Source organism: Puntigrus tetrazona, chromosome 15 (assembly GCF_018831695.1).
Source record: "Puntigrus tetrazona isolate hp1 chromosome 15, ASM1883169v1, whole genome shotgun sequence".
Classification (NCBI taxonomy): domain Eukaryota; kingdom Metazoa; phylum Chordata; class Actinopteri; order Cypriniformes; family Cyprinidae; genus Puntigrus; species Puntigrus tetrazona.
In genome coordinates, this window is record NC_056713.1 from 6,386,694 (window position 1) to 6,412,748 (window position 26,055).

Genomic DNA, 26,055 nt, shown 5'->3' on the forward strand with positions numbered 1-26,055 from the left:
ATCAGCAGCAGCTTAGAAGATCCATTTTGCCAAGACCATTAAAGGAGTAGCTCACCCAAAAATGAAAATTAAACCATAAAATGCTTACCCCCCCAAGCTATTCTAGGTGTATATGAATTTTTTCTTTCAGACAAACACAGTCAGAGTTAAAAAAAAAAAATTATCCTGGCTTTTCCGAGCTTCATAATGCTGGTGGATAGTGGCCATTATTTTGAAGCTCTGTAAATCTGATGTATCTGCGACTACTGCATCGATTTTTTTTCGTTACAAAGACCAACCAATCTGCTTCATGTGATAACCCCCTGAAGGTGTATAAGTTAACTTTACGTTGCAGTACTCGCGGATAAATCCGATTTATTGAGCTTCGAAATAATGGCCACTATCCACCAGCATTACCAAGCTCGGAAAAGCCAGGATCATTTCTTTTTTAAAACTCTTTGACTTCGTCTGAAAGCAAAAAGTCATATACACCTAGCATGGCTTGGCTATGCTGTAACCATTCTTTTAACAATGTCATTTATTACCATGCAAACATTTTCAAAGAGTTTTTATGATAGAATCGCATACCATTTTTGTATTGGTCGTTTATCATTTCACCACAGTGAAATAATTATCATCTTTTTTTGGTATTGGTCAACACATCCCTAAAATTTAAATTTAACTCTATGAACAGCATGCTGTTATTTAATCTTTTTATCTCAAAAATATGAGCTGAAGGTAACATAATGTAATTTGCTTTGTAATTTGTATTGTATTGTAACTATGTACCCCCTCTTTAGGGAGAACAAGCTTTTTTATCCATTTGTTTTTCGTTAAAGGCAGATGCTGATGGTTAGAGAATGACGAAACATTGATATCGTGGCTAATCTAATGCTGTTTACAGTAAAATTATGTAATATTAGAAAGCGAAAGGGTAAATGATAACACGAGGGAGTGCGGATATTTGAGTCATATCACTCATTTGTGCGACTCCCACGTCCTGTGTGTGGAGCCGAACGTTCACAAAGGCATATATTGTGGGTTGGGGGGTTTTGTGGGTTGTTGTTTTTGCAGGAAAGAGTCACAGATTTTTATCATCCACTCAGGGCCCTTGCATACACACCTGAGGATGCAGTTTCCCACAAGGGTTGGGTTTCAGGTGAGTTCAACAGAGCATAGGACTCGTCGAAAGATATGGCGAACCGCCCCCCTCTCTAACGCTTCACCTCCTTATTCTGCTCTGTTCTATTTAGCCGGGCAGGAAAAACCTGACAGACGTCAGAGCGCTCTGTGTGCTTTCTCTGTGTTAGGGAAATCACGCCGAGCCTGAATGCGTCTCACAATTCACGACCACTGGCTGGTTTAAAGAAGAGAAGTCAACGCCGCAGCTCTTCCCCACCCTGCATTCCAGCAGGAATAAGTGTGTAGCAACTGGGGGAAAATAATAATAATAAGATAGACGCAATAGGATATTGATTTATGTACTACATGAACCTTTTACAAATAATGATTCTTAAATATTGCGATAGTATCTGAATCAATGGTGTGATGCTATAATGGTGATACTGTCCTTGATAGTATTTGGTAAAAATATGCCAAAAAATATATATTTTTATATATTTAGCCAAAAAAATCTATCCATCTGTCCATCTCTCTCTCTCTCTCTCTCTCTCTCTCTCTCTCTCTCTCTCTCTCTCTCTCTCTATATATATATATATATATATATAAATACCATGGAAATCAATGGTGAACCCATTGGTGAACCCAATGGTGAACTCGTTTCAAAACATCTTCATTTCAATCGTACGAGTTTGGAACTACTCGAGGGTGAGCAAATGATGGCAGAATTTCATTTTTGGGCGAACTATTCCTTTAAGCTTTGTGACACAGGTGCGCGTTTCAAAACACGTTTTTTTTTAACTTGTACGGAATGGCTTAGAAAGTGCTTTCGGTTTCGTCATTTCCCTTGGTTGACTATAATAAAATACAAAGGCGGAATTCGGGTATCAGAGGCTGATACTAGACGCTGAGGGGGCGATTTCTGCCTGCAGCCATTATGTTGTGCAAATGGAGGTAGGGATGTATATGCCGAATGGTTTCAGCGCTCTTCAAAGCCCCAGCCGTGTCTCAGACTGTGAATAAAACATGAGGTATACACAAGGCGCACCTCACAAAGAAACCGCTAGGAGAGCCAGCGCTGGATGAGGAGGGAATGCTTTTGATTTAAGCAGCATGAGCAATCCTACTTGAGTTTCCTAAAGTTCCCTTCTATTTATGCCTCAACCTTCCTCTTGTGCGTTTTCATCCCGTTTTATAGGTCGCATTTAATGCGCATAATGCATCTGTCGCCGCACATAACTCAGATTAAAATGATCAACAAGCCCGCTATCCTGCAAAATCCTCAGACTTATCTTCAGACGGCGATCGGCCGCAATCTGCCTGCTGCTTGTCGGAGGCATAACGCAAACAAAAATGACGATCCTATCACAACTTCCATAAGACGGAATGCACCGGTCCGTCTTCATCTTTATCAGGTATCCATGTTGAGAACCGGCCCGTTGGCTTGGCTGAAGATTGGCACAAAAATCAACCCAAACAACTGATTTTACAGAAAGCACGTCCTGTCTCGACTTTTTGACCAATCGCTCAAAACTGCGAGGGTTCTGTTCTGTTCTTGTAGGACTAATTCATTTCCATGTCAACGTGAAGATCAAGCACAGGACAAACTGCTCGGGACTCGTTCCTATTCCTCAAGTAAGGGTTTGCTGATTGTTTTTCACATTCAGGTGGATTGAATCGAGGCTGGGCCACCTTCAGCTTCCAGTCCTGAAGCTCTACAGCCAAGAAACACCAGGAAACACTTCGACATTTCCTTCTTCCACCTATTATTTGTAATGCCTGCCTGTCATGCTTAATTATGTCCAATTATGTTGCTACATCTTTAAACACTGGTTTAGATGCTTGATCTTTCCAATGAGGGATTAAGGGACAGTTCATTAAAAATGTCATTCTGTCTTTAATAATCCACCATACGCTCTTCAAAGGTGCTTTAGATGGGTCCATAAAGAACCTTTAACACCTCGAGAACCTTGCAGTTGCACAGTTGATTTTATTTTTATTTGTTCATTTTGTGGTTCTTCAGATTATTAAAAAACATAAGAAAAAATGGTTGTTTAGAGAACTTTTGACTGAACTTTGTGGAACCATAAATGGTTCTTCTATGGCATCGCTGTTCCAAACACAAGATATTTTGAAGAATTTTCAAACAGTCAATGTCAAAAAAAAGAAAGTAAATTTACGTGTTCCAAATTATGACCTAATTTAATTTCTGGGTGAAATGTTGCTTTAAGTTTATCGGGATGAAACAAAAAAAGTACACTTTAGTATACTTTTAAATAAATACTTTTAAACAATAATACTTAATATGGACATAAAACTTTTAATTGAATGTACTTTGGTGCAAATAGATCTTAATATTTTTACATACATTTTTACAAACTATGCTGTTTAAAGTTGAATGTATTATTGTTTAAATTCATATTAATTTCAATTAGCTGAAGTGAGTGTTCACATATAATTTCAATTAGCTGAAGTGAGTGTTTTTTATTAAAGTAAGATTTAAGTAAATGTTTATACATGACAAAAGATTAATAACACAATTATTTATAAACTTTTGATATTATTACACTTAAGCGACATTTTATTTTATTAATATTAATATCTGTAAGTATATATATATATATATATATATATATATATATATATATATATATATATATATATATATGTATAGCTAGTATATATATACTTTTGATTATAGACTATAATACAATGCAGACAAAGGGACTGATGAAACTTAATTGTGAAGTACTGAATGAACAATGGATCATTATTATGACTGAATACTGTTCAATCGACATAAACTGAGCTTAACTGAGTCTGATCTCTTTAGATAAGCAAACAGGGCATCAAACATAATATCCTACTTTCTATTCCAAGAGAGGATATTCCAAAATCCCACTGCGTTCCCAAGTCGGTCATAACTCTGAAATTAGGAAAAAACAAATTCACCCATAACCCCATAACACTTAATTACCGGGCAGTCCTCTGACAATTGTGTTTTCAAGGCCTGTTTGACTTCGAGTAAACAAAACAGGGACATGTATTGAATAGCTCTAAACATTTATACGCTTTATGGGAAAGCCGTCATTCAAGAAGGTGCTTTGAGAGCAATTCATCAAACCTTTGATAATAGAGCGTGACAAAGCATGGTATGGAACAAAACCGAGAGGCCATTCACGCGGTGTTTGCGAGATTTCATCATCCAGCAATTTCATCCTGCTTGTGCCTTTGTTCTGTTGGATAGATATTGGTGTACACTTTCGAAACGGGCAAAGCTGAAAGCAAAATCTGATGCCTTACCTTACGATTTTGCATTTTGCAAGAACATCTCTTTAACAAACTCGACATAAACTGTCTATTTTGCTTCTTTGCTTTTATTCTGTGTCTAATATGCTTTTTACCTATATGCAAAACGTGTTATTTTCAAAGAGTTTCATAAATACAGTGAAGGACCCATCTGCGTCTGTGAACGGAGATGCTAAATAGATGCATGGACCTCAAGTGGTGTCAAAGAGCGAAATCCCAAGAGGAAAACATAAGGGTGGAGAACAAAGAATCACAAACGACCTGTTGACCGCAAGTGTTTCCTCCTGTCACCAAAGCTGAGGCTACAGTACAAAACGCATGTTCTTTATATTAAGAAATCTTTTCGATAATCGTAAACGTATGCAGAAACGGTGCCGTGAAATATTTGGAAGCTTTGGAAGCTTCACCAAATGAAAAAACCCCAAAAAAACGATCTGGCTTCGCAAGAAGGAGATGAGTTTGTTTCTTTATCGGATTTGGAGAAACGTCGCCTTGTATCGGTGTCTCAGCAACAGATACTCTGCAGTGAATGGGTGCCGTCGGAATGAAAGTCCAAGCAGCTGATACAAACCATCACAATAATCCATTAGTTAATGTCTTGAAAAGGTGAAAGCTGCGTGTTTTTGGGTGAGACAAGTTTCTCACTAGAAAGGACTTGAATTTCCATCAGCAATGGAAGTTAAATCTGTCAGATTGATTAGAAACGTGCCAATTTTTCTTCACTAGATGTTATTTCATTGATCGATTTGAGTTTCTTTTTTGTGGTTTTTCTTCGCTGCAGAGCATCTATTGGTGACGTGACGCTATATTTCTCCAAATCTGTTCAAACTTCCAAAATTTGAAACAAAGCGTCATTGTTGGGAGTATGATTCCTTTAAAAGTAAATATGAATATTAATAGATAGCAAAATACCACACTAAGGGACATATGCACGTAATACACGTTTAAAGCCATGCGACTTCTTTTTGTGAAATGATTTGCTTGAAACGTGTGTGTGTTCTATCTTTCTGTAAATTAAACTCATTTTGACTTATGAGTGTAAATGGAGGGACTGTACCGTATAACGGATCTTCATTGTCGACTAGTCACACGTCACTGAATCACCACCTCTTTTAAAGTTATGTTTTGTTTCGCTACATTTCCAAAAGACCTTTAAAGATTCATGCGCCTGCCTGCGGGGCCCTTTTTAATTAAACAGACGCCCCCATCTCTCCCTCACACACCCACAGTAATCACATCATATCAGTGTGTTGATGTCATTCTCTGAGGAATTGGTCTGACGTGTGTCCCCATGTGCATTAGACGGATTATAAGATTTATTATGTGGGCGTAGTTAATACAACCCATCAAACTTACTGCTATTTGCGAAGAGATTTTGGAATCCGCCTCCGATGAACCGTGGGCTTTATGTTCACCGTTCACCCTGCTGTATTCAGGAGGCTGCTGAGAGGCCGCTCTGTTGCCCTTGGTCTTCCTGTTCCCGGGGCCCTGATGGACGATGTTTAAGAGGTGGAGCGTGCTCTCGTGTTCCCGATCCGAACTTTCCGCCTGACCGCGCACGTAGCGGTCCTCGCAGGTGGAGTGATGGCGCCGGCACAGCTCTATTCTGGCACGCAGGCGCTCCACTATGGCGCTGTGGAGCTGAGGAACGGCTGAGCCTCTTGAAGTGGCGATTGGCGTGACTGATCCTCCCATCCCGACGCCCAACATGGGTGCAAAACCACTTGGGGTGGCCTGGGTCGGAGCCGCCTCTCCCATGACCTTCAGTTACCCTCTTCTTTAACCCTTTAATGATCACACCCAGAAAAACACGGGAAAATTATTCACTCATTCAACTCACTCGAGCAATAAAACAAACGACAAATTGGCTCAAAAATGCATCCTGGAAACCGCAAAAACATCGGGGATAACGCGGAATCTGCCATATTCGTGTTTTTCATTTCTGTGAAAATCAGTGATAGTAATTCAGAACTGAAAGCACACTCCTACCAAGCATATATCTCAAATAAAACTGATTATATATTATATTCTAAAGCTTTGTAAGTAGTTGATCTGTGATGTTCAGCTAACCATCTAAAGCAATACTACATGCTTGCCTTGACTAAATCTATATCAAAAGAGATACAGATCCCACATGCTTATGTAAAAAAACGTTAGCAATAACACAAGTCTCTATATAATGCTTGGGTTTGGATCAAGTTGGCACAAGAGAAAGTGCTCCTAGCGGACTGTTATCTGAACATGATCTAAACACCAGATTAAAACAGATCTTAAGTCTTGCCAACAGTGCGTCCTGGTAAACACAGAAAGAACCCGTTTTTAAAAAGTTTAGCCTTGTGCCAGTGTTGAATAGCGCACGTTAATAAAACGATTTTGGGAACCGTGCGCTAAACGTGCTTCTGTTTTACATTACGCAAACACGCCGACGCTCTTACAGCAAAATGGAAACGTTTAACATGCACTTGTTAGCTGAATAGCGCGTGCAAAATTAACGAAAGCACGTGAAATCACTGCTGCTTTCATTCCGAATAGCAAATGGCATCTATCGCGAGATTAAAATGCGCTTTCCGGATCCAGAACTTAATTTCCGAGTCCCAACGTTATTACACCGTGCATTATTACTTTCCAGTGCACCGGGGTGTCTTGCAGCTCGCCGAAATCGCAGCGTACGCTCATTCAACTCCACGCAAGGTGTAACAAATCCCCACAGCGTGCTATCGGAAGGCTGAACGCGCTCCTGCAGCAAGGAACAAACGCAATCTCGCTAACGCACGCGGTTATTAGTCGGTCGTACCCTGAACCAAGGGCTCCCGTCAGCTGACAAGCAATGCGCGCGATTATAATCCATTTACTTGGAGGCAGAAATCCGCAAACTTCCAGCGAGTTGAGGCTGCGCACGAGCGCTTCCCATCCTTGTCATTCGAGAAGCCGATCGCGGATCCTTGCGGCGATTCCCAAACAAAGTGAAAAAACACTAAAGTGTCGCCGCAGCGCGCGCGGACTGCGTTATCCGCGCGGTGGCTCGTCAGCAGTCCGAACGCGTACGGGGTTAGTCCGGAGAGGCTGGCTCACCGCAGGCTGACTACAGACTCTCATTGTGTGAGCAGCTCCCCTCGTCCTGGAAAGCGCTCCTCAATTTGGTGAGCTGTCGTTTTGCAGCATCTAGCGGCGCCAAAGGCCAACTACGTGAGAGTCGAGATTCAAGATTTTATTTGTCTCATACAAGGGCAGCTTGCGGTGAAATTATATCCTGGTACGTCCCACGACTGTGCAAAGAGAAAGAAGAAAATGTATTAAATGTAGAAAGTAAAATAAATACTTACAGCCGAAAATGTGCATAAAAATATAATGACAATAAAATAAAATGTACGAACGTACAATTGAGAGCAGCTAGACTGGATAAGGGTAGAGTCCCAAAATTATTTTCCCCAAATTTATTAAAATTTATTTTCCCAAAATAACTAATAGTCGGCGTCATTTGAGTCCCCGTGACATACTATTATATATTTAGTGTAAAAAAGGGTTAATGCATGTTTTGAATGCTAATCTTACACTATCTCTACAAACAGAATAAATATGTCCTTAAAAATGTATTAAACATAATTACTGCAAGTATGCTAAAATGCCATGTCCTCAAGTAATTGCATAACTTTTAATATAATTGTAATATAATTCTATTTTAAGTTATAAATATCAAACAAATTTCAATTTGTTGATATTGTTGTGTATTCCTATTTATAATATTCCTCGAAATATTAAATATGAAGGCAGCTTTACAATGATAGTCACGCCAACATACGCCCCTGCCTGCTATTATTACGTGGCTACGAATGTTCGAATACGTCCATCCTGTTACAGTGCAAAATAGTAACAGTGTGGACAGTGACATTTTATCCCAAAGTCAGCTATTGCTAGTCATGTGATGAACAACAAGCAAGCACGTAGCGATCACAGAGGAAGATTTTTAATCTGTTTATTAACCGTAATTACAAAAAATAGATCAGTTTTCGTAAGAAATAAGCGTAACAGGGTGGAAAAGTTATGCTTTACCACGTCAACTAATTATTCTAAAACATAAGGTTGAATTAAAGAGAAGCGTGTTTATTAACGTGTGGAGGATTTTGTGAAAAAATATATTAAAGCATCCTGAGCTCACAGCCTCCTAGGGTGGAAAAGTTATGCTTTATTAGAAACGTCAGTGAAAGCGTCAGTGAAGCATTCTAAAACATAAGGTTGAATTAAAGATTGTTAGCTGCTCTGGTTCTTGCGCATTCGAAACACGTGTTAATCGAGAGGAGAATGTCGTGTAACAGGGTGGACCGTTCGTGCGTGTGGAGGATTTTGTGAAAAAAATATTAGAGTCCCGGGCTCAGGGGCGGAATTAACCAATAAGCGGCCGCTTAGGGCCCTGGGGAGTCAGAGAGCTTATTAACAGAAGTGAGTGACAGCTTTTAGTATTAGACGGAGCACTCTTTGCAGGCATTCTAAACTGTATAATACAGTCTCACTGTAACAGAGTGGATATATTAGTCTTGATTTTATTAGGGCACAGGAACCCATTGTTTTCCTTAGGATTATTTGCAATTATTATTATTATTAGGGCCCAAGCCACTAATGCGCAAGGCCCAATTGTTTTCTTTAGGATCATTTGCAATTATTATTTTCTACCTAACGGCTCGGGGCCCAATAGTTTTCATTAGGATTATTAGTTGCCCAAGCCAATAAGGCAAGGGCCCTATTGTTTTTCTAAGGATTATTAGCTCCCAAGCCGCTAAGGCACAGGGCCCTCTTGTTTTCCTAAGAATAATTTTTTGAATTATCATTATTTTTCAACCTTTTGGGGGCCTTAACATGCTCAATGCTCTACGGCGCCCCCTGGAGTACAGTCAGATGACGTACAGCTCACACATACATGCACATATTCATATGAAACTCTGTAAAAGTTGTTCAGCTCATTGAGATTTATATGTGTACACTGTATTTCACAGGCCAACAGGAAGTTGGTTATTCGTGGCTGTTTAAAAAGCGCATGCTCTGGAATTTGATATGCCACTCTGAGGATTTCCAAAGAATCGCCACCAAACTTGGAGAACATGATCTCAAGACAGTAGCGATGCTAAATTGCAATTTGAGATTTTTGATATCTCGAACGGTTTGGCCGCGGTGAGGCGATGAAGTTATGTTAATCAGAAAGTGACTAATAACATCCACATACATGCATACATTGCCGGATTTAAAAAAATTCTACATGAAGGGGGTGGTCTGATGCAGAAAGAGTCTTTTGAAAAGACTGTAGCGTTCTCTGTCATTAGAGATATGTATAAAACAAAACATTTATCAGAGATATATATGTATTTTATATACAATATGTGTCTTGTTTTTGTGTTTAGTAGCCATCCAAGCAAAACAGAATGACTCCCTGTCACAACTTGTGTAATTCAACTAATAATGATGTTAAAAAAGCTATTTTTATTTGGCAGATGCTGTGATGACCAACTTCCTGGCAGCAGTAGAGTTGGACTTGAGGAATGCAGCTGGGAGGCATTTTAAAGTAGACATAAAACCAATGATTAATCATTTCCTTTAAATTCACTGGTGGTTGTTTTATTTGTATGAATGCAATGAAAAAACCTAATTTAATTTCAACGTACAATAAAATAACATTACATGCTTATACTACAGTTATACTACATTGATATTAGCAAAACGTTAACAAAACAAATCAACAGGAGTGTGTGAGCTTAAACAGTTTCTTACAAAAATGAATAATTTTCCAAGCCTGACTAAATAACGTGGTGGAGTTATTTTTAAGTCCATGTAGATTACAAACCACTGATACTGGCTAATACATGTAACGTTACCGTAATTTGATCCAGAAAACTCCAGCTCCCCATTTACCTCCATTTGTTGCAACGTATTAACACTACTTGCATTTTTACCACGATTGGTTTTCTATGGGAGAAAAAAAATGGAGATGTCTGCCAAAAACAGCCAAGAAATGAATAAAACACAAACTTGATGCAATATAGTTGTACTGAAACTGTCTCTGATGAGTTTAGGTCATCAGTGAGAGAAGACAGTGGACCATACTGTACGTCACTCAAGCCGGTAATCTGATAAAAGAGCTGAAGATAATCAGTCAAGCCAAGTGTCAGGAGGGCTACGGATCACTGTCTCATCCGGAATATCAATGACTGGAAACCTGTATGCATACTTGACCCACTCAAAGAGCTGAGACAGCCTTGTTTTGCTCTGCGTTATATGTCTTTAAGGCTAAATTATTTGCATCTGGTAAATTTGAATTTAAATTGTATGTTACTGTAAACTAAGCATTTGAGAATAGTCCTTAAAGCTTCCGAGTTATCTTTTTTAAGTGGTTTTGGAACTTGTTGCGATACCGAAATTGTGTATCGTGAAAAACAAAGATGTATCTCAAATGAATCACTTTAATTAATTAAGACTAAATTTTCAGATAACCACAAACCCATAACCCATATTACATGTATCCTAAGTTCCCAACATATACCCTACTAATGCCTATAGGAGCTTAAGCATAATAGAGGCATTTACATCAAAATATTATGGGATGCAGTAATGATTAACATGACAACAAAAGTGTTTTCCTTTTTTACAGTTTGATTAGTAAATGTTAAATTTTTGAGAAGTAACAGGAAACTGACAAGAAAAATAAACAAACAAAAAACTTTTATTTATCCAAAACAGTAAAACAGTGCAGATATATAATGTTTTTAATGGCACACAGAACTGATACTATCTTACTTACATTAAAGCACACTGGCAATTATTCATTCAGACTGTCAGATTTATCATAACCTTCCGTCTTTGCCTGTATACAGTGACCGCAAAAAGACCTTTAGAGACACTCAAGTCACTGCTTTAGATAACAAACTGCAAACATACTTTTCTGAGACTTTGGTTAGTAGCCTTTAAACAGCTGTTAAACATATGGAGAGATACCACTTCACTCAACTGACAACGTTTTTGTCACTGATTTATAATGCATTTATAACAATGTTTATTGACCATTGAATGCTTGAGTCCGATTGGCTGACGAATGTTCGAAGGTGTGCAATTATTTTCAGGGAATTGTGCAGCGAACCTAGTTCAAGGTGGCTCTTTGACTGCATTACATTTCCATATCACTTTGCCGCATGGTTTCTATTATTTCAAAGGTCTTACAACCACATATATAGACAGCTAATTTCCATATTTTGCCACAAAATTATGTTTTATTATGAATGGAAAGCACATACTCTATCTCTCCTGCTCTCTTTCCCTCAGACTGCTACATCATCTGATTGATTGTTTTGAGTTGTGGCAACTGTATTGTAATAGGAATAATTGACGACGGACCATTGCATTATTAGAAAAATAATCCTCACCCGAGGTGTAATGACCACTTCATTCCGCGTCGTGATTGCATCACCACCTTGGGCTTGCATTATTTTTCTAATAATTTACCGGCCCGTTGTCAATTATTCTTTACGGATATTATACATAACTTTTGTGTGGTTTCAGTGTCAAGATACTTTTTCCGGCCACTGTATATGCAGGAGTTCAGATTCCAGAACAATCTTTCTCAACATTTCAATTAATTAAGTGTTAAAATAGCAATACTTCAGCAATTTTACTAATATTACAGTGTCAGTACTTCTATCTAAAAGCATAGAAAACATGTTTTCTCTTCCAAACGCATTTGCACCAGTTCCAAGGTCAGATGTTGGGTAGATGATGGTCATGTTTGTGTCTGTTTTTATTCTTCATTTCAGGTGCTGGTGAGATGTTGCTATTGGTCAGCTGGGGAAAGTATTGAGGCTGGAAAACAAGATTTTGCTTGGTTAATAAGCTAATTTTAAGTGAGCAACATAAGCAGGGGTGCACATAACGTCCCTATCAAAAGCTACCTTTGATGCTTTGTTTCAGTAATGCTGAAGGGAACTTTCTTTGTTTGACTGGCTGTGAAGCATGTGTGTCAAAACATGCCAAGAATTGGCTTAAGTAACCTCGGTAGATGATGTCATTTGATTACGTGCAGCTGGAGAATATAAATAGATGTGATCCGAGAACATCCTCAGGTTTCTTTGTCTTCAAGGACTGCACTGTGTGCATGCATGTGTGTTTGTGAGACAGAGCTCTCAATGCTGTGCTGCAGTTAAAAAGAAAAAGGAACAAAATATCCAAGAAGAGATGTTTGTCTCCATGTGAGAGAATCATCTCCGAGGATGAGGTTTTGGTTCAAGTGTTTGAGGGAGAAACATGCTGCCACTGAGCTTAAGTGAGAATGCAAGCACTCTGATCTGATCTTATGTCTATCAAATCTATCAAAGTGCTTCACACGTGGCTCACTTTCTTTAAAGGTGGGCAATCCGGAGCTCCTTCATCTATGTCCTGGGGTTTGCGTGTTAATCTTGCTGAAGTACATGCTTCATATGGATCTGTCCCTTTCTCTTACACTCTCACCAGATCAAGAGGTCCACGCATCCCCATCTTAAGCGTGTCTCTGTGCTTCTTCAGATAGGGCAGGGGATGCTTCTTCTGTGGATGCTTCTTCGCGATGATGAGGCATATGAGGAGTTACTTGAGGTGGTAACTCGGACAGTTTATAGACTAAACTGGCTGCAGGAGTAGGAGACCCCCAAACGATCAAAGTTGGATAACAGATTTCTGTCAGGTGCCGGGGGGAAGGACCTCATTGACAGTTTCTCCTCTTCATCAAAGATCTCCATGATGAGATAACTTGTGCATGGAGAAAGCCTTACTCATTCTTTGTCTTTGTGCCATCAATGTTGACTTATTCGACCATCATGGATGCAAAGGCACAGGGATACATGATGATGCCTCAGGTCACAGGGATACATGAGGATGCCTCAAAGCTATTTTGCATCCTCACCCTAATTATCTTCCAAAAGTACCATCCTTGACCCTAAATCCAGTCGTTCTCAAAGCCTTCTGTCCTCCGCCGATCACGACACTGGAGCAGGAAAGACTTCACATACTTTGTCTAATATATGCTCTGCAGATTTACGTCCACTGCACTGGCCAGTGGCATACGTTGGAGCAACTTTTTATATGCCATGGGAGCCATAACCTGGGGGGTGACTGCCACTGGGCAAATCTTGTCACACTGGGTGAGGGATGCTATTGCCCTAGCCTACGAGGAACGTGGTCAAACTTTGCCTCCAGGAGTCATGGCCTTAGCAAGAGGTGCATCCTTGCATCAAGTGTGTGATGTGGCAGGATCGTCCATACATTTGTCAGATTCTTTAATTTGGATGTGCATGCTACTTCAGGCTCACATGTCCTTGAGTCAACATTTCCAGAGTCACGTCTGAGACCTCTTTGTGATGTACACAACACTGGGGGTCCAGACATATTAGTGCTGCATTGAGAGTGCAGCATTGAGAGTAGCTTTTGATAAGGGAATGTCTCGGGTTACTTGACTGTAACCCTGTTCTCTGAAAAAGCAGGAAGGAGATGCTTATGTCTTTTCTCACCTTTACTTTGTAACTGGTAAATTAGCATGAGGCAGAGATCCAATAAAAGCACAACATTATCTGCAAGCCTTTGCAGATAATGTTGTACTTTTTTTTAATTACACCTTTAAATTTTGCTTTTGAACGGGAACATTTTACAAATACATATGCAATAAGGTTAGCTGCAAAAATAACTATCAATGCCTTTTAATGTGCATTTTTACACATTAAAGCAGTTTAGTGTGATCGTGTTGAAGTACTGAAAGGCAAAATTACCACACATTCTCAAAGAAAATCAGTTATATATTAGTTATATATTTTATATTATATCTTTAGTTGCATTGCATTGTTCCTAATTTGTAATACAAGTCAATACTTTAGTGAGTGTCTTAAGAATATCAAGTCTCAGAGCTTTTCCATTTGTTGTTATTAACATTAGTTTTCCTCATTATAGGTTCATACCGCGGGAGCTCTGCGTCTTGTGCCTTTCTCATAGCGTCTTGGGAGACGATCAGTTTCTCTGCTCCATCCTGTCCCACCATCCTCCTGAAAGTATGGCAGCTCTAAAAGCTCTTCACATGACAACCTGCCTGATGGATCCATTACAAGGCAGGACTATAAAGACACACATACAAACACAAAAACATACATTTATATATAATGTATATATATAATGCTATACTATTATAATCAAGGAAGTCTGCTGCGTGATGACACTGCACTTGCTGTGGCAGCAATCTTCCTTGATTATTATGCTGGAATGAGAGTATAGTTCCATGTCATATTAGCTTATAAAATTGCAATGTACTTTCACTGGTCTTACTGTGTATCATTACAGAAGAGTCAAGTTTTAAATAAGAAATATATTGAAACTCTTTGGTCATTTTTGAACGCGATGCTACTGGTCTAATTGGATTTGATGGTCTATGCTAAGCTATGCTAAAAGTGCTATCACCAGACCCAGAGATTGGGGGAGTTGGAGAATGAGCCTATTTCCAAGTGGAGTGTTCCGTTTAAAGGGTTAGTTTACCCCAAAATTCTAAATTAGCCTGTCTTTTACTTACCTTCGAAGCATCCTAGGTGTATGTAACTTTTTTTCTTTCAGATGAATCCAATCAGACTTACATTAAAAGTTTTCAAGGTTCTTTCTAAGCCTTTTCTTTAGAGTAAATGAATTTGTTTTTTTAACACTTCTGAAAATGTGAAATAAGGTGTGCGTGTCCATAATAAAACATCTCTCACACAGATCTGGGCAGTGAATACAGGCCTTTTTTTAAGATAAATCTTTCTGCTGAAAGACATATGGCAAATGATGTAGTGTGTATTTGTCAAGTGCATGACTGTAATTTAGATAGAAGGAAACAAAGTTTCCTAACTTTAACTCCTCTCGGCTATTGACATTGACATTAGGCCATGACACAAACCTGGTGGCAAGTGCAGATGCAAGCAGCCCTGAGATGGGTGACCCAGGGATAGAGGGAACTGCAACAAATGAGTTTCTTCTGTCTCTGGGCCCCCAGAGCGGATGAGGTGTTGTGGACGGGCCAGTCCCGAATCACACCCACTCTCCTTTTTGGACAACAAGCAGCAGTGGGCGGACTGGGAGGAACCAACAGATTACCCACCCCACTTCTGCTGGTACGCAGGTAAGAGTTGCAAACACTCAGGCTCTGTTTGGACCATCTACGAGACACCCAAGACGGGTCCCTGAGCTTCTCGGTGCCCCACAGGGGGCCCATCGGTGGTTTCGTTGGAGCCACTAGTTCGGTCAGCTGGATGCTTGGATAAAGCTCCCCAGTCCATCTCGCTGGCTTCTTAAAACTAAGCTAAGCATGCTGTGATGTTCACAGATCACAGATCACAGAATTCATGCCATTCACATTCCAGGCGTGTGCAACCAGGTAGCCGAAGAGCTGTGGTAAGCTGCACATCCCAGAGAAGGGAGACTTCATCCCCAGTAGGTACAGCTGATTTGTGCGCATTTTGGGGTCACTCTGGTACACCTGTTTGCCTCTCAAGAAACCACTCACTGCCAGTTGTTTTTTATCCCTGGGCGAAGGTACACTTGGCACGGATGCACTGGTACACAGCTGGCTGCAGGGCCTGCAAGTATATGTTCCCCGCAGTAAGCCTTCTCGCACAGACCCTGTGCAAGGTCAAAGAGGATGAAGAGCAAGTCCTGTTAGTGGCGCCCTATTGACCCACCTGGACCTTGTTCCCAGAACTCATGCTCCTTGTGATAGGAAGGATCTTCTGAGTCAGATATGGGGCACCCTTTGGCACCAACATCCAGATCTCTAGAAACTACATGTCTGGTCCCTGGATGGGATGAGGAAGCTCTATGTGACCTGCCCCAAGGGGTAGTTGACACCATCTCTTCAGCAGTGTCGTCCACGAGACATGCCTATGTTTTGAAGTGGAACCATTTTGTTGAGTGGCGTTCTTCTTTTCTTAAGACCCCTGGAACTGCCCGATCAGAGTCGTGCTATCTTTCCTACATCAAGGGTTAGAGCAAAGGCTGTCTTCCTCCACCCTTAAAGTTGCTGCTATCACTACAAACCACGACACCATAGATGGGAGGTCTGTTGGTAAGCATGGCCTGATCAACAGGTTCCTTAGGGGGACCAGGAGGTTGATTCCCCCACGGCTCAAGACTGTACCCTCTTGGGACCTGTCTCTAGTGCTGAAAGCACTGTAGCTGGCCCCATTTGAACTTTTGCCAGCAGTTGAGCTGAAGATTTATCAAAGAAGACACTGCTGCTGCTTGCATTGGATTCCCAGGTATGTTCCCATCACTCCTTTTGAGATCAGGTGGTGAACCTCCATGCGGCCCCTGGAGGATGCAGACCCAGCCATAGCTTTGCTCTGTCCCATCTAAGCACTAAGATTCTACGTTGACCAGACACAAAGTTTCAGGACCCCAGTTCAGCTTTTTTTTCTGACACGGAGGCAAAAGGCCGAGCAGAGGATAGCCCACTAGATAGTGGATGCCATCAGATTGGCCTACCAAGCATAGGGTGTGCCCTGCCCAACAAGAAGGGTGGCATCGTCCTGGCCGTTGGCTAATGTCTCGCTGGCAGTTATCTGTAGAGCTGCGGGCTGGGCGACCCCTAACACGTTTGCAAGGTTCTATAGCCTTTTTTTGGAACCAGGTATCCTCCTGTGTTCTCACCTTAAACAGGTAGATGCACTGAGAGGCCCAGTTTCTACTGTCCATACAGTAGACCCTGCTGAGCTCCTACATCCTCTCGGCAGGCAGATGCTGTGGAGCATCACAATGCTGTTGCGCATCTGGCGCCAGGCCCTCACTTCTTGAGAACTGGTATAGGGCTGGGGTCCATATGTAGTACCTGAAAGGATTCCTTGTGTGTGTTTCAATGGTAGAGCCCGGCATTTTCCCAGCAGAGAGTTCAATCACCTCCAATTTTCCATATACACTGAAATGTTGTCCATGTGAGTATGCGTTCTGAGACCTCCTACGGGAAGTCTGGGACTTCTGTACATCTCTGTTCAGTAGAACGTGGGATGTTCCTCAGTGTTCCAGTCTTACTGAGTGGGTAGTACTTAACAACCATAGCTGGCTCCTTGTGGTTGAGCCCCGTTCTACGCCAAACTGAGGAGGTTCCCGCAGGACACTGGAAAGGGCAGCATCCATGGAGTTTTCGTAGGGATCCCAACCGACATAAAAGGGAATGTCTCGGTTACATATGTAACTCTCATTCCCTTAAGAAGGAAACAGAGACATCACGTTCCGTCGCCACGGTGCTGTACTATTGCTGAACGGCCGGGTCTCTGACTCGGCTCCTCAGCAAAAACCTGAATATATGCTGCACCAGCTGCTCATTTATACTCATACTGTGATAAGCTGCAGCTGAATGCAATCAGCCCATGCCAATGTGCATTTGCCCGTTTTAATACACTCAAAGTGGATTAGTCTCTTGAAGCGAGATCCCAATTCATCTGTCATATCAGACGTGACAAGTCCGTTCCCTTTTTCAGTTAAAAGCGGTTTAAACCTTGTGCCTGTTGTTTACATTAATATTTTCCGTCAGGAAGCATTTATTTGTTTTACTGTTTGTTTATATTTTTCCTGCAGTTGTTTGTTTGTATCGCTTTTTGGCTTTTGGCAACAATAAGCTATTTTAATTATGCATTTATTTGTTGGTTTGTATGTATTGCTTATTACATATTTTGTGCTTAAAGGGATAGTTCACCTAAAAATGTAAATCTGTCATTAACTATGTATCCTAGATAGTTTGTCTGACTGCAACGCAATGTCAGAAATTTGCAAATCTTAGTATACATGTACACAATAAAAATTCTGATGAAACATGCTCCATGTATCAAATACCTGCTGTTGTTACACATACGAGATGCAGGAAAATCTTGTTAATTATTGACCAAACATTTTAATATCCACTTCAATAGAAATTCTACAGTCTCTAGGTTTCTTCGACATTCACAACCTTTACAAATAATAACCTTGGTTTTATCAAAGTAATACTATTTTCATTTGTATGACTTCTTAATGCTTGATACAATAAAATCACACTGTATTAATAAATTCATAGCCATAGCTCTGTAGCTACAATTGTAAATTATACATAAAGCAGTTTATTACAATTGAATTAAAAGTTCTATTTTAACCCCTACAGTAGATTTTTTTATTTCCATAATATGCAAGAATGGGGGCACAACAATACAATTCTGTGAAAGGCACCCATTTGGTCTTTAATGGCCCTGTATATAATACTGTATATATTGACATCTCACCTTCATCACAGTAATAGCATGAGGAGAAACACCATGGAACCTCTTCTCTAGCGGCTCCTACAACAATAAAATCAAATTTATTTACATTGCAGACTGATTTTTTTATTTTATCACAATTTTATTAAAAATATGTGTGTATTTTTGTGAGAATTTGTGCTACCATGGTGTCAGGCTCAGGGATACTGACTCCACTGAAGAAGACATTGGAGCGGAACACCTGCTGATGCCGTGGGATCAAGTCACCTATCAGGGTCAAAGTTCAGAGGTCAAGAGTCAGTGTACTGACTGTACTAACTGTTTATTTCTTTATGTATTTCTTCTAATGATATTTAGACCAAACGTTAGTCATACAACCGAAATGAAATATGCTCTTAACGTGGTGAATCATAAAAGTTCAGTGAATCATAGGTATCTATTTAATTCGATTATAATGAAATCTTTCCAGTAAAATTATCACAGCCAAATGGCTAAGAAACTGTACCTGCTAACTCTGGAAGCTTGTTTCTGCCTTTTTATCTCACAAATGTGAGTCTCCTTTACAAGTCTTTTTTTTTATTAATCAAATTTTTTGTGTCTTCCACTAGTTAGATGAAAACGTGTAAAAAAATGGTTTCTAATTATTAAAATGTAAATTCCACATTTTATGCGGTCTCAGACTTTGCACCCTTTTTTTAAATAACCTTCAAAATTCCTTTCTTTCACTTTTAGTACCCAGTGTTTGTCGAATGAGGTGCAGTTGATCCACGTCAGAACGTCCAGGCCAAAGAGGATTTCCAGAGAGCAGTTCGGCAAAGACGCAACCGAGGGCCCAGATGTCCACTGGGGGACCATACTGAGTGTCTCCAACCAAGAGCTCCGGGGCCCGGTACCATCGTGTTGCCACATAATCAGTATAATCGTCACCTGGACCTGCTGTTTCAAGCACACAAAAACAATGGAATTTTTGTTTTTAATAAATACTATATACTCACCCGCTTACTAACCTGTCTGCATTTGTACAGCTTTGTTTATGTTTGAACTATTTTAAAAATGAGAACACCCTGGATTTCTGGATACAAATGTGTCCCCTAAACACGGATAAGTAGCTATGCAGACATACTGTAGATTAAGAATTACATGTACATCATACAGGAAGGATTACAACATGCTGATGGATGGTCCCTGTGTTAGCCTATAGTAACAATATGCTGAAACCCAAGGATGATGCATGTAAGTAGATCCCGACTGGCTGACTGCACCTGTGAGGCTTCACGCTGCCCTGAAAGTGAGCTCAGGACGCATGACAGATGATATAGGTAGGAAGTATAAATAAGTCATTAATGAAGTGAAGATGCTAAATGCACATAAATGGCTAGAGAGTGAGTGAGCAGGGCAAAGACACTTACTGAGGATGCGAGCAAAGCCGAAATCACATAGTTTGATCACGCCGGTCTTGGTAAGAAGAATGTTCTCTGGTTTGACGTCCCGGTGGATACACTGGTATACACACACACAAAGAGCATCGCCATTAGAGATAAATACACAAACCTCCCACTCCAATAAACCAGAGTTTATTGGACCCTTTCTAAAAATAATCATAACACATAAGCAAAAGAAGTGATGTAGCAGAAATCTAGTACAAATTCACTTTCCCATGAGACAACAGGAGAGGTCTTGCTAATACATGAAAGTGGCACAACTGACAATTCCAAGATGACAGTTGTAGGTTGTTTGGATTGCATTATACTATACAACTGAAAAGGGCCATTTTCCATAGTTTTTCTACGTAAACATGCACTTGATGGATGTGTTTGACCACACATGTGCACCATCTCGCCCATGACACAGCGTTCTATAAATGTTCAAGTTGGTTTGACTTTAAAAAAAGGTCTCTAGTCTTTGCCTTAACTGCCACTATCCACATACACCAGTGTTCAACACTAATGATGAACTCACATGCAGTGTCACTGGCCACTGTTTCAAATACAAAACACATTCTAGGAATCTGTTGAATCAATTATTCTGCGTGAATGAATATCGAAATGTAACAGAAATGCGGCAATGATGGCAATCAAATCAATATCAGTGAATATTAAATGAATATCAGTGAGTATCAAATTATAATCAAAACATTTGAGTTATGCTTCTATGATCACATTCTCTGAAAGAAGATACGGGGCAATGATTGGTGGAGTATTTGATAGAATACAGTGATTCAAGTGGAGAGAAAACTTTAGAATTAGTTTTATATAACTTCTGAAAGTAACGTTTTATGAACTTTTGGCCTTGTCCCAAACTCTCACAGTCTTCTTCTAAATGCACACTTTCGTAATGTAGTGCAGCTTTGACTGCTGGGTAGAAGTCTGAGGAGGATCGAGGGTGCATAACACCTGCAAAGGAGGACCTTGCGAGCACATTTCTGGTCACTAAAATGCCGAATGGGATACTCCATGGTCTCGTGGACTTATTGCACACGTGCACACAGCGGCCATTGTAATTCCTTAATATTTTGTTTTTTTGGGACACTTACTGGAATTCATCTATCAAATTCATAAAGTATTTATTTGAATAAATATTTAACCTCTTAAACTATTTGGGATATTTCTGATTATTAATTTATTAGTAAATTAATAAAAATGGTCTCATTTGACAGTAAATACCCCCCAAATTGTTATTTTTTTTAATTATTTTATAATAAAGACAAATAAAAAACAAATCTTTCTCATTAAAAATCTGTTTGGTTCATGTCCCTGCAGAAAGTTTTCTTGGATTTAATTAGTTGCCAGCTAACAGGGGTAAATATATATAACATACAAAAATCCTCTAGGGTCTCCAATCTGAGAGTTCAGATAGACCTACATTTAAATCAATACCAATACTATATATAAGGGGTTAAATGGATAAAATCAGTCTTATTTTGCACTAAGCTCGCTGCTGGCTTGTTAGGGAGCAGTGCACATTTCACGTTCTGAGTGCCCTCTTTCTGGGTGTTTGGAAAGACAGAACTCTACTACAAACTGGTCTAGGCATTTGATTGATGTCTTTTTGAATAGCTCTGATTGGGGGCTTTCAGATGTATTATGTGATGATATAGTTGGCTGTCAACGTGTTTGGGCCAATCTAGCAGAAAACCACACCATTCAACTCCATTGCAAGCATTGATGATGTTTGTTTGATTACAAAAGAGATTTTGGGAAATTATACCTTTCATTTGATATATGAATCATCGATGTTTGGTAAGTGTGAAAGATATAAATATGAACATGAATATGATTACATCAGTTACTGGGTGGCTTGTTTGTGGGGGCGACTTCAGACCTTATTATCTTACTTTATGTAACATAAATGTAATATTGATGCATGGAATTGAAAGTTTAAGATTAAGATTTTAAGCTTTCAAAAGATACTATATATGTCTATATTTTGGCTCCAATGTATACATATATATATATATATATATATATATATATATATATATATATATATATATATATATATATATATCGACTTTATCCATATAACTAAATACCTTTATTCAATTATTTGGACTACAAAACTTTGGGAGATTATGTTCTTTGAAATTAGCTAAAAAAAAAAAAAAAATCCTTTTTTTTCATTGTTTTTCCACATTATTAGTATCTTAAAATGGATCGTTGCGACTTTTGACTCATTTTTCTAGATCGGGTCACATATATTTATGCACAAAATGAGCTAATAATGTGATTCCTGCTACAGGTCTCAAAATAGTTTGAAAACAGGAGGTATGTTTATGGTGTAAACCATTTTGGTACCATCAAAGTTATACGTTTTTCCTGAGTTTTGGTGTTGGAATTTGGTTCCAACTCTTGCCTGATACAGGTCTTCAGCTGCTGAAGAGTTTGTGGTCGTCTTTGACATATTTTTCATTCAATGATGTCTAGAAGTTCTCTATTGGTGGAAGATTTGGACCGCGTGCAGGAAAAAGAAATCATCTGGAGGGGAGCATAAGTTGCTCTAAAATCTTTATATACCTTACGTCATTTATAGTGCCTTCTAAACCATGCATTGTTTTTAAAGTCCTTCACAGATTGGAGAGCCTCTCTAAGACATCCCTTTTATTTATTTTGTTTCTCCTTTCCCAAATCACAATGGGATCATTTATAAAAGTGTAAAATGTATTGGCTCATCTGATTTGAAGGTCTTAGTTTTATTAAAAAAAAGGTACCAACATTTCTAGACTTTTCTTTGTAAATCTTATAATATTTACACTGATTCATGAAACATTTGTATGCCACCGATTTTGATCAGATGAATAATTGTGCATTGATATAGTTGATCGTTGTTAGCATATCATGCCCTTAAAAACACCCCGGTTTAGAAGATATTGATATAATTTTTTCAGTAATTAAGGCCCATTAAAAGTTATATGTGACTCCTTCATTACTCAGAAAAATATAGTAAAAATCTGCATCACTGGTATGAACTGAGATCCTGCTATATGTCATGAACCTTATTTCAAGACGTTTTTATTGTTAGTCGTCTCCTTCTTATTCCAAAACGGAGTTTCTTCAACGGTGTGACTTTTCGCAGCTGTCTGTAGCATTCATAAGTGACGCACTAGCACACAGGAAAAGACAGGCTGGACATACTGACATTGTGTTTGTGACAGAAGTTCACAGCCTGTAGAGTTTGCCACACAATACTCTTGAGTTGCGCCTCAGGAACCCTAAAGACAAAAAAGGACAAATGTTAATATCAAGCCCAACTACGGATAAGCAGGATCTAACGTTTTACTTTTTTGGCACAGCTGGCAGGATCTAGCAACAGCTCCCATATATCTGCAGTTACCATGGGCTTGTAGTCACTGGCAACCAGTTCCTTTGTTTTGAGAAGCAGCTAAGGTTACGACTGAAAGGCCTTCTGGGAAAGAGAGAGAATGCTGGGCAGCCCACAGCCTTTGTGGACAGACCAGTTTAGGAGCTTGAAAAAAACAACAGCTAGATAGAGTCTATAGACGTCGGTATGAAATAACATTTGAGAATCAAGAAATCCATCGAGGAGGCTGCATTGTGAAAAGTTGGTGTTCCAGGTCACAGGAGAGGAGGGGTGGAAAAGAAAGAGCGATCGGTGAAGCCAGCTGAAAACGTAGTGGTTTCTAGGGTGAAACAAGTTATTACATTTGAAAGGAAGGAGGCAGACATTTCTGCAAGAAGAGTAGAAATCAAATGAATAGGGTTTATATTTGTAGCGATAACAGTATAAACGTGATATAGTCAGGACCGTTGAATGATTAAATATTTTCATTTAATTATTGTATTTACACGATGTCGATTAATCTATTAAATTGCACAAAAATTTTGGCTGAAAAAACATTACTCCTCCAAAAGATATTTTAAAAGCGAAATATTTATATTTTAATTCAATAATGCATAAATACTACAACAGTACAAAATTTCCAATATGCACAACTTGAAGAAATAGTTCACCATCATTCTTCATCATCTACTCTAAATCTGTAGGAATGTCTTTGTTCTGCCAAACACAAAAGAAGATATTTTGGGTCACCATTGACTTCAATAGTATTTTGTTTTCCTACTATGGAAGTCAATGGTGAACAAAACAGCCTGGTTACAAGTCTTTTCCGAAATATCTTCTTTTGTGTCTGGCAAAACAGACATTTTTGTGGTGAACTATTCCTTTAATAGGAAATTTTTTTAAGAAAAATCAAGAAAAGCTTGACATATCTTAAACAAAAACTACTAAATGTATTATTTATGAATTGAAATATTTGAATTGCCTAAACCATAACATTACACCGTGGTTATTGCTAAAGCCTGCGTTTGTGCTATTCGAGTCAAGCGCTATTCTTTATATTTAAAGTTTATATTAGTAAAAAAAGGAAACGTGACTGACCCTCTGGGGTGTTTGTCCAGTTCGTTTAAAACAGTTTGTTCACAGAACTCAAAGACTAGATGAAGACGTCTCTTTCTCCTGAAGACCTCAAGCAAGTTCACCAGATTCACATGCTTCAGCTGCTACATGGACACAAATGAAAATGTTCAGGTATAAGCACGCAAATGTTTGGGGGCATTTGCAAAAATTAGCATGCAGTCTCCACATCTTCCATCTACCTTCAGCATACGGATTTCTCTCAGCGCGATCTTCTTGATGACCGGGTCGTCCTCAGACTCGACAAATTTTTTAATGGCCACGATCTGACCGGTGTCCTTGTGTCTGCATTTGAACACCACCCCGTATGAGCCCTCGCCGATCTTGGCCAGTTTCTCATACTTGTCCATCTCGCAGAGAGCAGGAAGAGTTACATACTGCAAACAAACCAACGCACAAAGTCCTACTGAGCGGTGCAGAACAACTAAAAGGTCAAAAACTGAATTACAGTTTAAGAAGAAACGCTACCGTATATGGCCAAAAGTATAGACGCCTGAACGCCACTTCCACGCGTGCTATTCGTTTCTATTAATAGGAAGTTTGCTACAATAGCATGGAAGCTGGCTGATTTGCTCTCATTCAGACAAACAAGCATCGGTAAGTCAGGTGCCGCTGTTAGACTATTTCTATGTGCACAAGGCATTCGATGTCATGCTGAAACAAAAAAAAAGCATTATTTATTATTATTTATTTTCGCTATTTTAGGTTGGGGTTAGTATAATAACTTGACGTGCACTTGCAAAGTCAGTCAGTAGTCTGTTTGAGAAGAATTAAAATACGCAATAAAGTGTTACCATTTTTAATGGAAAAAAGTTTGATTATTTATTGTATATTTTATATATATATATATATATATATATATATATATATATATATATATATATATATATATATATATGTGTGTGTGTGTGTGTGTGTGTGTGTGTTGCAAATAACATTATTATTACGTTAATATAATCAATTACTATAACAATAACACATTTCCAAAGCTTACAATAGCATATAAAGGATGTTTGCCATTATTAAGACTACTACTAGCTATTCATTTTTATATTCACGGTTGTCATCCGAGTCTTCAAAAAATATTATTATTTTGTATTTAATGAACACCTGATCATTTGATATGTTATTGTTTAATAAAATAAAACTGTTCATTTAAATCTATAATCTAAAAAATTCTCTCACATTATACCAAGAGAAAAAAACGCTTATAGGCGACGTCTAATTGAAAAGCGCAGCGTGAACGTGAAGTAGAAGCCCAACACGTTGCCTGGTCACCTTACCTGAGGAACGGCTCGTGTCAGTTACACTTCCAAAACTTTTATCATCTCCTCGGTGTTACAGAATAACAGTACTTCCTCTTTGGCTGTGAACATTATTTCGCTCTTTATTACAAGCCGCGGATATTACGAGCTCCAAACGCGCGCTTCTTTCAGTTCGGCGCCCGCACTTTCCAGAGGCATTGTCTTCCAGA

General features: G+C 39.1%; 2 protein-coding genes across 7 annotated transcripts in view; both read right to left on the reverse strand.

Annotated features, from left to right (window-relative positions):
- The window catches only part of zmp:0000001236 (mastermind-like protein 2), a 44,735-nt gene extending 37,208 nt beyond the window's left edge, over positions 1-7,527 (reverse strand). The window contains exons 1-2 of one of the 3 annotated variants that reach the window (XM_043259200.1): positions 7,260-7,527; positions 5,764-6,192 (exon numbers count right to left, since the gene is read on the reverse strand). In XM_043259200.1, the coding sequence (XP_043115135.1) occupies positions 5,764-6,165 (402 nt within the window). In that variant the 5' untranslated portion in view covers positions 6,166-6,192; positions 7,260-7,527. The other 2 variants (XM_043259198.1, XM_043259201.1) reach the window with 2 other exon arrangements.
- Positions 7,528-11,095: 3,568 nt separating this feature from the next.
- Positions 11,096-26,002, reverse strand: LOC122358910 (cyclin-dependent kinase-like 1). 4 transcript variants are annotated; one of them, XM_043258881.1, is made up of 11 exons: positions 25,865-25,971; positions 25,050-25,235; positions 24,764-24,958; positions 24,546-24,667; positions 23,286-23,358; positions 20,060-20,150; positions 19,386-19,586; positions 18,835-18,917; positions 18,675-18,731; positions 14,364-14,516; positions 11,096-12,243 (listed from the first exon to the last, which is right to left on the reverse strand). In XM_043258881.1, exons 3-11 carry the CDS (start codon positions 24,929-24,931, stop codon positions 12,142-12,144), a joined length of 1,050 nt encoding a protein of 349 aa, XP_043114816.1. In that variant the 5' UTR covers positions 24,932-24,958; positions 25,050-25,235; positions 25,865-25,971; the 3' UTR covers positions 11,096-12,141. The 4 variants fall into 4 exon arrangements, with proteins under 4 accessions (XP_043114816.1, XP_043114819.1, XP_043114817.1 ...); XM_043258884.1 differs by lacking the exon at positions 25,050-25,235 and having other exon boundaries at positions 24,546-24,664; positions 25,865-26,002; XM_043258882.1 differs by lacking the exon at positions 25,050-25,235 and having other exon boundaries at positions 19,386-19,583; positions 25,865-26,002.
- Between the last annotated feature and the right edge of the window lie 53 nt (positions 26,003-26,055).